This window comes from Molothrus aeneus, chromosome 31 (assembly GCF_037042795.1).
Source record: "Molothrus aeneus isolate 106 chromosome 31, BPBGC_Maene_1.0, whole genome shotgun sequence".
In the NCBI taxonomy this organism is placed as follows: Eukaryota; Metazoa; Chordata; class Aves; order Passeriformes; family Icteridae; genus Molothrus; species Molothrus aeneus.
Window position 1 is genome coordinate 777982 of NC_089676.1, and position 14024 is coordinate 792005.

The following is a 14024-nucleotide window of genomic DNA, read 5'->3' on the forward strand; positions in this document are numbered from 1 at the left end:
CCCCTTGCCCAGGGTTTCTCTCCTGGCAAGCTGGGAGGCCTCAGAGAAAAAGGAAACCAACATTATCTCATTTGCTTCTCCTGTGCTTTGCTGCTTTGGAATGTGGCTGGAGATTGTTTATCCAACAGGTGAATTGTTTTAACTTAATGAGCAGTCATGGTCAGGAGTTTTTTAATTAGGATCTTGTTAAGCCTTCTGTAAGTATCCTTTCTCTATTCTTTAGAATAGCAGTAATATAATATAATATAATATAATATAATATAATATAATATAATATAATATAATATAATATAATATAATATAATATAATATAATATAATATAATATAATATAATATAATATAATATAATATAATATAACATAATATAATATCACCCTTCTAAGAACATGGAGTCAGATTCTCAATTCCTCTTTCATCCTGGGGACCCTGAAAATGCCACATACCTGTATTGTAACTGTTTATAAAAGGAATGGATTTCTTAATAACAATATATTATAAATATTTTTATTAATAATATATAATAAAGATTTATAATAGTACACAATAAATATTATTAATAATATATAATAAAGAGTATTAATAATATGTAATGAATATTAACAATAATATATAATACAAGTTAATAATAATACATAATAAAGATTAATAATAATATATAATAAAGACACTGTGAGTGTGTGAGTGTGAGTGTGAGTGTGATTCCCATCCCCATGCTGTGAGTGTGAGTGTGATGCCCATCCCCGTGCTGTGAGTGTGAGTGTGAGTGTGAGTGTGAGTGTGATGCCCATCCCCATGCTGTGAGTGTCAGTGTGAGTGTGATGCCCATCCCCATGCTGTGAGTGTGAGTGTGATTCCCATCCCCGTGCTGTATGAGTGTGAGTGTGAGTGTGATGCCCATCCCCATGCTGTGAGTGTCAATGTGAGTGTGATTCCCATTCCCGGACTGTGAGTGTGTGAGTGTGAGTGTGAGTGTGAGTGTGATTCCCATCCCCATGCTGTGAGTGTCAGTGTGAGTGTGAGTGTGAGTGTGATGCCCATCCCCGTGCTGTGAGTGTCAGTGTGAGTGTGAGTGTGAGTGTGATGCCCATCCCCATGCTGTGAGTGTGAGTGTGAGTGTGAGTGTCAGTGTCAGTGTCAGTGTCAGTGTGAGTGTGATGCCCATCCCCGTGCTGTGAGTGTGAGTGTGATGCCCATCCCCGTGCTGTGAGTGTGAGTGTGAGTGTGATGCCCATCCCCGTGCTGTGAGTGTGAGTGTGATTCCCATCCCCGTGCTGTGAGTGTGAGTGTGAGTGTGATTCCCATCCCCGTGCTGTGAGAGTGTGAGTGTGAGTGTGATTCCCATCCCCGTGCTGTGAGAGTGTGAGTGTGATGCCCATCCCCATGCTGTGAGTGTGATGCCCATCCCCGAGCTGTGAGTGTGAGTGTGATTCCCATCCCCGTGCTGTGTGAGTGTGAGTGTGAGTGTGATTCCCATCCCCGTGCTGTGAGTGTGTGAGTGTGAGTGTGATGCCCATCCCCATGCTGTGAGTGTGAGTGTGAGTGTGATGCCCATCCCCATGCTGTGAGTGTCAGTGTGAGTGTGATTCCCATTCCCGGACTGTGAGTGTGTGAGTGTGAGTGTGTGATGCCCATCCCCATGCTGTGAGTGTGAGTGTGAGTGTGAGTGTCAGTGTCAGTGTGAGTGTGATGCCCATCCCCATGCTGTGAGTGTGAGTGTGATGCCCATCCCCATGCTGTGAGTGTGAGTGTGATGCCCATCCCCATGCTGTGAGTGAGTGTGAGTGTGAGTGTGATGCCCATCCCCGTGCTGTGAGTGTGAGTGTGACTGTGATGCCCATCCCCGTGCTGTGAGTGTGAGTGTGATGCCCATCCCCGTGCTGTGAGTGTGAGTGTGAGTGTGAGTGTGATTCCCACCCCCCCCCGGCCATTCCCTCCCCGGAGCTGCGGCGCTGCCGGGGCCGCCTCTGCCGCCCGCAATTATTTCCCAGGGTGACAAATGATTAATTCAGCTCAGGAATGGAGCTGAGCCTTTTCTGCAAACTCACCCGAGCAATTCCCTGGCAGCTCCGCGCCGCCCCCCCGGCCAGGGAATGCTCCGTGCCAGGGAAAGTTTCAGCGAGATCTGCTTCAAAAAACCCCCGGTGCCAGCTGCTGGGTGCTGCCCCTCTGCCAACGGGCTGTGCCAGCTGCCCACCGGACCCCACCGGTGCCCAGAATTCCTGCAGGATTTTGAGGATTTGAGGCATTGCAGCCCAAAGATGCATCAATGATCCCGGCCCTGCCGCAGATGCGGGTAAACTGAGGCACGGAGCGGGCTCGGCTGTGAGCGCTGTTGCTGCCAGCCCGGCTCTGGCCGCTCCCACCACCCCAGCGGGGCTGGCAAAGTCGCCGGGCTCCCGCACCCACCTCGGCCCCGCAGCAAAAGGGGTTTTACATGACAAAGGCTCTGCTGGCTACCGGGACCCCCGCCCGCGGCCCCCTCCCCGTCCAGCCGGAGCTGCCAAATCCCAGGAATCACCGCCCCAAGGGCATTCCCGAGCTATGGAGGGGTCTGGGGGGGGGACATCCCCATCCTCTGCTCCCCCACTTGTGCTGTATCGGGTTAACACCGGGCTGAGCATCGTCCTCATCATCCTCATCCTCCTCTCGTGCGGGCTTTGCCAGCTGCCAGGAGGGAGGGACGGGGAGGGACGAGCAGCCTGCCAACACGGTAGTATCTTTTTTTTTTTCTTTTTTTTTTTTTTTCCCCCTCCTTCTTAATTAGGGGAAGGAATAAATATAAAAGGAGGAGGGAAAGGGGAAGGGAAAAAAAGCAAAAAAAAAAAAGAAAAAAGCGGAGTGGAGGACACGGACACACGCACCACACACACAGAGAAGGCTCTTTTCTCGGTGCCTGCACTTATGCCTGGTGCAGCTCCGTGCCAGCCCTGCTGCCGAACTGCCCGCGCTGCCCCGGAGGAGCCGCAGCTCAGCCGCACGCCGGGCCCCGGGGCCGGGGCAGCGGCCCCAGACAGAGCCAGGTGAGCTGGGGGTACCAGGGAACCCCGGGGCTGCGGCCCCAGACCGAGCCAGGTGAGCTGGGGGTACCGGGGAACCCCGGGGCTGCGGCCCCAGACCGAGCCAGGTGAGCTGGGGGTACCGGGGGTGCCCCGGGATCTGCGGTACCCCGGGATCTGTGGTGCCCCCAGAATCTGCGATGCTCTGGGGATCTGCGGTGCCCCCCGGATCTGCGGTGCCCCCAGAATCTGCGATGCTCTGGGGATCTGCGGTGCCCCCGGGATCTGTGGTGCCCCCCGGATCTGCGGTGCCCCGGGATCTGCGGTGCCCCCACAATCTGCGATGCTCTGGGGATCTGCGGTGCCCCCGGGATCTGTGGTGCCCCCCGGATCCGCGGTGCCCCCGGGACCTGCCGTGCCCCGGGATCTGCGGTGCCCCGGGATCTGCGGTGCCCCGGGATCTGCGCTTTCCATCCCGGTCTCGCCTTTCAGCTCCGCACGGGCAGAAAGCGAAAGGAGAGCCGAGCTGGCTCAGCCCAGAGGTTTCCCCGGGTTTTTCCCCTCGCACCGTCCTGCCCTGCAGCGGGGGGAGCTCGGGGAGCTTTGTCCTTGTCCCCGACCCTCCCGAGCTCGGCTCCCAGCGTTTCTGAAGGGGGCGGCTCGGAGCGGCTCCGCAGCGCCGGGGGCACAGCGGGGGCTGGGGGGGTTCTGCCAACTTGGGAGGAGAAAGGAGTTTGGTGCTGCCCGGCTGCTGCAGCCTGGAGGAGCCTAGAAGTTCTAGAGCCCAGCCTAGAGCCCAGACTAGAGCCCAGCCTAAAGCCCAGCCTAGAGCCCAGCCCAGAGCCCAGCCTAGAGCCCAGCCCAGAGCCCGGAGCCCAGCTCAGATCCCAGCCCGGAGCCAGCCTAGAGCCCAGCTTAGAGCCCAGCTCAGAGCCTGGAGCCCAGCCTAGAGCCCAGCCCAGAGCCCGGAGCCCAGCTCAGATCCCAGCCCGGAGCCAGCTTAGAGCCCAGCTTAGAGCTCAGCTCAGAGCCCAGCCTGGAACCCAGCCTGGAACCACCTCAGAGCCCAGCCTAGAGCCCAGTCTGGAGCCCAGAGCCCAGCCTGGAACCCAGCCCAGAGCCCAGCCTAGAGCCCAGCCTAGCCCAGCAGCAGGGCTCCGAGGTGCTGGGCACAAAGGGCATTTTCCGGGCTGTTTCCTCAGGAACCCCGTTTTGGGAGGGGGGCCAGGGGTCCAGGATGGGGCTGGTGTGTTCCGTTTGTCCTGCAGAGTCCCTGGTCCTTGTCCCAAGGAGGCTGCAGCAGTGCAAAGGGAAACTGAGGCACGGAGCCGGGCAGGGCTCGGGCTCCCCCCACTCCTTCCCGTTGGTGTCGCTGCGCTGGGCTCGGGGCAAAGCTGCCAGGTCCGGGGGGTGGCTGGGGCGAGCCCAAGTTTTGGGATTTTGGGATTTTGCGATTTTGGGATTTTGCGATTTTGGGATTTTGGGATTTTGGGATGGTTCTCCCTGTCCTCCCCCAGCTCTCTCTGCTGGTGTCCCAGCGCGGGAGGCAGGAAGGGGCAGGGGGGTGAAATATTTCAGGATTTTCACGGCTTTTTCCAACCCATCAGCCCCGCTGTGAACCCCAGACCCGCCGGGGGTGTCCTGGGGAGAGGGGAATTTTCCCGCAGCCCTTTTTTCCCCTCCCGCAGCCGGAACATTTCATCCCCAGGGCGAAGGGGCTGCCCTTGAGCATCCCTGCCAGGGACCTCTGCTCCTGTCACTTCTCCTGGCTCAGAACCTGTTGCTCTTCCTCTTGGCCGCCCGGGGGGGTGGGAGAATCCTCCCTGTGCCCATCCTGGAGCCTTTTGCAGGGCAGGGAGAGGCTGAGCGGGACATTTCAGAGCTGCCTTTCAGGGAATGGCTTCAGACTGGGCAAACTGGGAGACGGGGTGAGGTTGTGCTGGGAGGGGGGAGGTTGGGAGGGGGGCTGGCTCCCGGCTGAGCTGAAATCAGGGACCCGCACGCTCCATCCCGCACTACTGCCCCACCTCGTGCCTCAGTTTCCCCAGCAGAGCCCGGGAAGGCGGGGGTGGGTGTGCAAACCTTTCACGCGTGCGTGTGACACACGCGCTCCCCCAGGGCTCCGCGTGCCCGTGGGTCCCTGGCGGCTCCTGCGGGCTCTGCTCGCCCCGTGCGGGGCTCAATCCCCTCAGGGACCCTCCCCGCGCTCTCCCCTGCACAAGGAGCCCCTTTCTTCGGGGGGCTCGGGCTCCTGGCAGCTGCAGAGACCCCCCCCTCCTCCTCCCCACCTCCTTCCGGCCTTTCAGCTCTGCCAGCTCCGCTGCCAGGAGCCCTCCGGGCACTCCTGGGGCTGGCACCGCCTGGCACGGCCCCGCTCCCCCCCGGGGACCCCTCCGGTGGCCGCACCCGCGGGGGTGGGCACGGATCCTGGGGGTTTGGAGCTCCGGGGGGACGGACACGGAGCAGCCACGAGCGAGCGGGACAGCGGCTCCGTGCCGATCCCGTGCGGCAGCGGCGTGTCCGGAGCCCTTTGCCGGTGGGGATGGGGATGGGGCTGGAGCGGGGCCAGGCTGTGCCGGAGGCTGCTGACTCATTCTGCAGCTGAGCATCCCTGGAAAGGCACCGCTCTGCTCCCTCCTCCTCCTCCGGATCGCTGCGGGCTGGCAGGGCACCTTGGGAGCGGCGTGAGCAACATCACGTGGAGGGACGGGAGAAAAACCCCTCTGGAGATGAAAAGGGACACCGCAAACCCTTCTAAGGGACATCACAGACCCCTTTAAGGGACATCCACAAACCCTTCTAAGGGACATCACAAACCCCTTTAAGAGACATCCACAAACCCCTTTAAGGGACATCCACAAATCCCTCTTTGGAGATGAAAAGGGACATCCACAAATTCCTCTCAGGAGATGAAAAGGGACATCACAAACCCCTCTAAGGGACCTCCACAAACCCCTTTAAGGGACATCCACAAACCCCTCTTTGGGGATAAAAAGGGCCATCCACAAACCCCTCTCAGGAGATGAAAAGGGACATCACAAACCCTTCTAAGGGACATCACAAATCCCTCTAAGGGACATCCACAAACCCCTCTCTGGAGATAAAAGGGGATGTCCACAAACCCCTCTAAGGGACATCACAAACCCCTCTAAGGGACCTCCACAAACCCCTCCAAGGGACCTCCACAAATCTCTCTCAGGAGATAAAAAGGGGACATCCACAAACCCCTTTAAGGGACATCACAAACCCCTCCAAGGGACCTCCACAACCCCCTCTCCAGTAAAAAGGGACATCCATAACCCCCTCTCCAATGACAAAAGGGACATCCATAACCCCCTCTCCAATGACAAAGGGGACATCCTCTGGCACAGCTCCTGTGCCGAGGCCTGGCCCAGGTGCTGCAGCCCCAGGTGCTGCAGGTGCCACGTTCAAGGAGCCAGCTCTGAAAGCAGGGCCGAGCTCAGGGGAGAAAGGAGGAGCAGTGCTGTCCCAAAATAGATTTCAGCTCCATTTTCCACCTGGTTTCCCTCAGAAATGGAGGTTAGCTGGCCCTGCCACGTGCCTGCCTGTGTGTCTGTCTGATCCCGGCAGCTCCTGAGCTCTCTGGGACAACCAAGCCTCACGAGTTGCTGACATTATAATTATTCAACATTTTTTGGCTGCGCTTCCCTAGTCCTGCTCTCAGCTTTTCCCTCAGAATTTGTGGGTTGAAGGATTTTCCATTTGTGGCAAACAGGAAAAATACCCAACCCAAAAATCCAACCCCAAACCCCAAAGTCTGAGAGTCTCTGCTCATCGGGGCAGGGTGAAATTGGCTTTAACCCTTTCCACACCCCATTCCCAGTGCCAGCACCCACTCAGGGATGGGCACAGGAGGAGAGCAGACACTCCAGCTTGCCCAATTCCTGTGGAATTTTATCTCTTGGATTTCCTCCCTGGGATTTCAGGGCTGCTGTCTGCGCCACCACGGCGCCTTGGGGACGGGAAGAAAAGGTGCCAGTGACAAAAGCCTGCCTTGCCTGGCTGCCCAGGGGGTGGCACCAGCCCCCGTGCTGGAGCCTGGCCACGGCTGCCACGCAGGAGGGTTTTGTCCCTCACACAGAACCATGGGGCTGCATTCAAAATATCTGTCTGGAGCACAGAAAGCTCCTGCCTCGGCCCTGGCACCACTGGGCAGCCCAGCTTTGGCTGCCCCTGCTGGGAAGGGGACGTCTGTGGTCTGCACTGGATGGTTGATGCCCGTGGGATGTGGTGCCAGGGGCTTTTTGTTGCTGTTGGGAGCTGTGCATGCACAGTGCCTTGTGCTGTGGGCTGTGCACCCGTGGGGTGTGGTGCCAGGGGCTGGCTACCCATAGTGTGTGGTGCCAGGGGCTGTGTACCCATAGTATGTGGTGCCAGGGATGTACACCCATGGTGTGTGGTGCCAGGGGCTGGGTACCCATAGTGTGTGGTGCCAGGGAATGTATATTTGTGGTTCTAGGTGCTGTGTGTCCATGGTGTGTGGTGCCAGGGATGTATATCTGTGGTTCCAGGGGATGCCCATCCATGGTGTGTGGTGCCAGGGGTGCACATCCATGGTGTGTGGTGCCAGGGTTGTACAGCCATGGTGTGAGTGCCAGGGTTGTATATCCAGGGTTCCAGGGGCTGTGGACCCATGGTATGTGGTGCCAGGGAATGTATATCTATGGTTCCAGGGGATGCCCATCCATGGTGTGTGGTGCCAGGGCTGTATATCCACGGTGCCAGGGTTGTACAGCCATGGTGTGAGTGCCAGGGTTGTATGGCCATAGTGTGAGCTGCCAGGGCTGTACATCCATGGCTCCAAGGGCTGCACATCTACCTGTGGTGCCAGGGATGAACATTCATGGTGCCAGGGGCCGTGCCTCCATGGCATGTGCTGCCAGAGGCTCTGCACCCACAGTGTGTGGTGCCAGGGCTGTGTGACCATGGCTCCAGGGGCTGTACATCCATGGTGTGTGGTGCCAGGGTTGTATATTTGTGCTTCCAGGGATTTTATATCCATGGTGTGAGGTGCCAAGGCTGTGTGACCATGGCTCCAGGGGTTGTGTACCCGTGGTGTGTGGTGCCAGGGCTGTACATCCATGGTGCCAGGGGCTGCACATCTACCTGTGGTGCCAGGGTTGTATATCTGTGGTTCCAGGGTCTGTGCATCCATGGTTTGTGCTGACAGGGTCTGTGCATCCATGCTGTGTGGTGCCAGGGCTGTGTGACCATGACTCCAGGGGTTGTGTACCCGTGGTGTGTGGTGCCAGGGCTGTACATCCATGGTTCCAGGGATTGTACATCCATGGTGTGTGGTGCCAGGGAATGTATATTTGTGGCTCCAGGGGCTGTGTACCATGGTGTGCGCTGCCAGGGCTGTACATCCATGGCTCCAGAGGCTGTACATCCATGGTGTGTGGTGCCAGGGCTGTACATCCATGGCTCCAGAGGCTGTACATCCATGGTGTGTGGTGCCAGGGCTGTACATCCATGGTTCCAGGGATTGTACATCCATGGTGTGTGGTGCCAGGGAATGTATATTTGTGGCTCCAGGGGCTGTGTACCATGGTGTGCGCTGCCAGGGCTGTACATCCATGGCTCCAGAGGCTGTACATCCATGGTGTGTGGTGCCAGGGCTGTACATCCATGGCTCCAGAGGCTGTACATCCATGGTGTGTGGTGCCAGGGCTGTACATCCATGGTTCCAGGGATTGTACATCCATGGTGTGTGGTGCCAGGGCTGTACATCCATGGTTCCAGGGATTGTACATCCATGGTGTGTGGTGCCAGGGAATGTATATTTGTGGCTCCAGGGGCTGTGTACCATGGTGTGCGCTGCCAGGGCTGTACATCCATGGCTCCAGAGGCTGTACATCCATGGTGTGTGGTGCCAGGGCTGTACATCCATGGCTCCATGGTGTTGTGCTGCCGGGGTTCCAGGGGCTGTACATCCATGGTGTATGGTGCCAGGGTTGTATATTTGTGCTTCCAGGGATTTTACATCCATGGTGAGGTGCCAGGGCTGTGTGACCATGGCTCCAGGGGCTGTGTGCCCATGGTGTGAGCTGCCAGGGTTGTACATTCATGGTTCCAGGGGTTGTACATCCATGTTATGTGTGGTGCCAGGGATGTATATCTATGATTCCAGAGGCTGTACATCCATGGTGTGTGGTGCCAGGGAATGTATATTTGTGGCTCCAGGGGCTGTGTACCATGGTGTGCACTGCCAGGGCTGTACATCCATGGTGTGTGGTGCCAGGGTTGTATATTTGTGCTTCCAGGGATTTTATATCCATGGTGTGCAGTGCCAGGGCTGTGTGACCCTGGCTCCAGGGGCTGTGTGTCCATGGTGTGCAGTGCCAGGGATGTACATCCATGGCTCCAGGGGCTGTGTGACCATGGCTCCAGGGGCTGTGTGTCCATGGTGTGTGGTGCCAGGGTTGTATATTTGTGCTTCCAGGGATTTTACATCCATGGTGTGCAGCACCAGAGCTGTACATCTGTGGCTCCAGGGGCTGTGTGTCCATGGTGTGCAGTGCCAGGGCTGTATGACCATGGCTCCAGGGGCTGCCCATCCATGGTAATTGGTGCTGGGGTGTGTGTGCACAGTGCTCGGTGCCCAGGGCTGGATTCACAGCCTCTCTCCAGAGCACTGGTGCCCTGGGCACACTCTGGGAACACAGCTTGAGGAGGGACACACGTGACAAGGCAGCATCATGTCAGGCTGTCCCTGCAGCCAGCAGCTGGCCATGGCCTGAGCTGCTCCTGAGGCTGCTGAAATCAATACAGTGCAAAGAGCTCATAAATTACAAACCTGCTCTGAGTCTCAGGCTGCTCTGTTCCCTGGCAATGGCACGATGCATCCATGGCATGGGAGGCTGAGGAGCCCCAAGGAGCCTCTGCAGAGGGGTCAGGGACATTTCCCCACATTCCCAGCATCAGCCTCTACTCTGGACAGCTGAAGAGCAGCAAGACTGCAAGGACACCCAGAGCCCCCCAGGATGTTCTTATCACCCCCTCTGCTGCTCCCTGGAGAGGGTGGGTGAAGGCAGGGCCGGCCACTGGGCTCTCCTTTCAGCAAGGGCACCTGTGACAGAGTTCACAGGGGTCTGAGCATGAGGGAAGAGACGAGGATCTGACTCCATGTTTCAGAAGGTTTGATTTATTATTTTATGATATATATTATATTTAAACTATACTAAAAGAATAGAAGAAAGGATTTCATCAGAAGGCTGGCTAAGAATAGAAAAAGAAAGAATGAATAATAAAGGCTTGTGGCTCAGACTCTCTGTCTGAGCCAGCTGGGCTGTGATTGGCCATTAATTAGAAACAACTAACATGGTCTAATCAAAGATCTACTTGTTGCATTCCACAGCAGCAGATAACCATTGGTTCCATGTTGTTCCTGAGGCCTCTCAACTTCTCAGGAGGAAAAATCCTAAGGAAAGGATTTTCCATAAAAGATACCTGTGACAGACACCCAGAGCCCTCCATGATGTTCTTATCACCCCCTGTGCTGCTCCCCAGAGCGGGGCTGGGTGATGGCAGGGCTGCCCACAGGGCTCTCCTCTCAGTGCTGGTGCCCAGCCCTTTGTGCCAGGCAGCCTGAGGGAGGCACGGGACATAAAGGCTGCTTTGGGCAGCCTCGCTTTTCCCAGCCCGTGCACGGGGAGCCTCCGGCGTGAGCTGAATGGCAAAGGAGCCGTCCTGCTCCTTCCCTCCCCCTGCCTCGGGCTCTGTGTGTGCTCTGGGCTGTCCCCAGCTCCCTCCTCGAGCCCCCCTGGCAGGGCAGGCGTGCATGAGCACGCACACACACACACGTGTTATCTTATACATTACAACAGCTCTATTATCATTATATGTTGTCTTATATCTCAAGAGTTCTTTTATCATTGTGGTGCAAGGGCTCCATGCCCTCAGAGTTTCATATCTCCTCGATGTTTTCTGTAGGCAGCTCCTCTAAGCACTGACCATTCTTGGTCCTCTGACTCCTCTTGCCACCAATCCACTCTTTTATGCCACTGGTTCTTATTGGCTACAGGTGTTGCCTGTTATCATCCAGCCTGCTCCTGATCTTTAGTGATAGGGTCCAGCTGCAGCTCACTGGGGGATAAGATTTCATTCTACATTACCTTCATTTACCCATCCTGTGTCCCCTACACACCTGCAGCGTGCCCTGCCTGCTCCCTGAGCTCCCCCAGTGCCTCCTTCCTCACCAAACCCTCCCTGAGCTTTCTCACGGTGGCACCACAGGCACGTGGCCCTGGGGCTGGCATCGCCTCCCTGCCTGCTGCAGCCAGGCCTTGGGCTGGCACCACCTGTGCTCTGCAGGCCAGGCTGGACTCTGCTGTCCCCAGGGAAGGTCAGAGGGGCTGGATGGCACCCAGAGGCTCCCAGCCAATGCTCCTGGTTGCTCATGCTGTCTTCTTCCTCTTGTGAGCCAGGGCACCTTCCCTTCCCTTCCCTTCCCTTCCCTTCCCTTCCCTTCCCTTCCCTTCCCTTCCCTTCCCTTCCCTTCCCTTCCCTTCCCTTCCCTTCCCTTCCCTGTGTGCCCCAATGCCACATCCATCACCCCATTCCCCCTCAGGGTCCAGGGGATCTCCCCAGCCTCTTCCCCTCCTGCAGGGACGGGAGATTTTTGGTGCTTTTATGGATTCTGAGCACAGCTGGTGGTTTTCTCTTCCCCCTTGCAGGGCAGAGCATGGCCCCAGCCCTCCCCCTGCTGCTGCTCTGGCTGTTTGTCCCCACGGCGCGCCCGGAGGTGTTTGGCCCTGGAGATGTCACAGGTAACTCAGCACCCCGTTGGTGCTCTAGTGGTGATCTCAGGGGGCCCCAACCCTGCTCACATCTCCTCTCCTCTCCCACCCAGAGGACCCCAAGGCTCTGCAGGTGTCCATGCCACGGCACCCAGCCCTGGAGGCCGTGCTGGCAGGCGACGTCACCATCCCCTGCCTCATCACCTACCTTGGCCCCCAGCCCACCGCCAGCCCCGGCGGGCGCCGCGCCGTCCTGGGCACGCCCCGGGTGAAGTGGACCTTCATCTCTGAGGGCAGGGAGCTGGAGATCCTGGTAGCTCGTGGGGACAGGGTGAAGGTGAGCGAGGACTATCGGCTGCGCGCCTCGCTGCCCATCTTCCACCAGCGCTACACCAACGCCTCGCTGCTGCTCACCGAGCTGCGCCCCAACGACTCGGGCATCTACCGCTGCGACGTGCAGCACGGCATCGAGGACGGCCACGACATCCTCCACGTCAAAGTCAAAGGTACCTCACGGTGGCCAGAGGTGGCATTCAGGGCAGCTTGGGGCCCTCTCCTGGCTCGGCCAACGCTGCCCTGGCAGTGCAGCAGGATGACCCCCAGCAGGGGAATAAGGTGCAATGACTCTGGAGATTTCAGAAGGCTTTATCAAGCTTAATTAATTGTTTTATTAAGCAATTGTTTATTAACTAATTGCTTTATAAGCAATTAGTTTATTCATTTATTAAATAATTGCTTTATTAAGCAATTGTTTATTAACTAATTGCTTTATAAGCAATTAGTTTATTCATTTATTAAATAATTGCTTTATTAAGCAATTATTTATTAAGTACTTGCTTTATAAGCTATTATTTTATTAGTTTATTAAAGAATTGCTTTATTAAGCAATTATTTATTAAGTACTTGCTTTATTATAGTTTATTATTATAATTAGTTTAATAGTAATTAGTTTATTAAGTACTTGCTTTATAAGCTATTATAACTATATTATACCACACTCAAACTATACTATATTATACTATAAGCTTTATAATAAACTTTATTAGTTTATTAAAGAATTGCTCTATTAAGCAATTTTTATTAACTAATTGCTTTATAAGCTATTATAACTATATTATACCACACTCAAACTATACTATATTATACTATAAGCTTTATAATAAACTTTATTAGTTTATTAAAGAATTGCTTTATTAAGCAATTACTTTATTAACTAATTGCTTTATAAGTTATTATAACTATATTATACTACACTCAAGCTATACTATGCTATACTATACTAATGAAAAACCTGTGACCCTTTTCCAACAATCATGACACAGCTTTGACCTAATTGGTCAATCAATCCAAACAACCATCACCGGTGTCCAATTAACAAACTCCTTCCTGTACACAATCCCCATAACACATTCCACATGTGCCAAACAACAGGCGCATCAAGTAGAGCTAAGAATTGTTTTCATTCCCTTCTCTGAGCTCTCTCACTGCCTTCCCCAGGAGAAATCCTGGGAAGGATTTCTCTGTGAAGAGATCTGTGGCCACGCCCTGGGTGCATTTGGGCTGGGGGGCCGCTGTGAAGCCCCTTGCCCATGGCCGCGTGTGCCCGCAGGGGTGGTGTTCCACTACCGGGAGGGCTCCATGCGCTACGCCTACACCTTCTCCGAGGCGCAGGAGGCTTGTGCCAGGATCGGTGCCAGCATTGCCACCCCCGAGCAGCTCTACGCCGCCTACCTGGGGGGCTACGAGCAGTGCGACGCCGGCTGGATCGCCGACCAGACCGTCAGGTGGGCACCCCCGAGCCCGGGGCTGCTCCCCGTTGTGGTTTGCTTTTGGGTTTTAATTGTTTCGTTTGTAATGTGTTAGATTTCTTTATGGTAGAAAAACAGTTTGTTCCATACCCCGCTGTTCAGTTTCCCAAATGATTCTTCCCTGAGTTGTTTACCCCATATTTTCCTACCTTTCCTTATGTCAATCTCCTCCACCCCTCCCATGTTTCCAAAATCTCCCCTGTCAATCCTCTAAACCCAGCCCCTGCAGCTTGTCAGTTATAGCTTTTTACACCCCTTTAGCCACAAAGTTCTATGTCAGTTATGCTGATTCCCTTCACCCATTTGCCAATTATGTATTCACTCCTCCCTCCTTCTTCCTCATTGGTGTTAGGTTGATGTGAACCCACCCCATGTGTGGTGGAGTTCACAAGGGAAGAGATGAGAATCTTGACTCCATGTTTCAGAAGGCTGATTTATTATTTTATGATATATATTATAT

General features: G+C 55.3%; 1 protein-coding gene across 3 annotated transcripts in view; it reads left to right on the top strand.

Moving 5' to 3' along the window:
• Positions 1-2829: 2829 nt before the first annotated feature.
• BCAN (brevican) overlaps positions 2830-14024 on the top strand; it is a 34310-nt gene continuing 23115 nt past the window's right edge. Inside the window, exons 1-4 of one of the 3 annotated variants that reach the window (XM_066567900.1) lie at positions 2830-3021; positions 11694-11786; positions 11870-12262; positions 13366-13540. In XM_066567900.1, the coding sequence (XP_066423997.1) occupies positions 11702-11786; positions 11870-12262; positions 13366-13540 (653 nt within the window). In that variant the 5' untranslated portion in view covers positions 2830-3021; positions 11694-11701. The remainder of the gene's footprint in view (positions 3022-11693; positions 11787-11869; positions 12263-13365; positions 13541-14024) is intronic. The other 2 variants (XM_066567897.1, XM_066567899.1) reach the window with 2 other exon arrangements.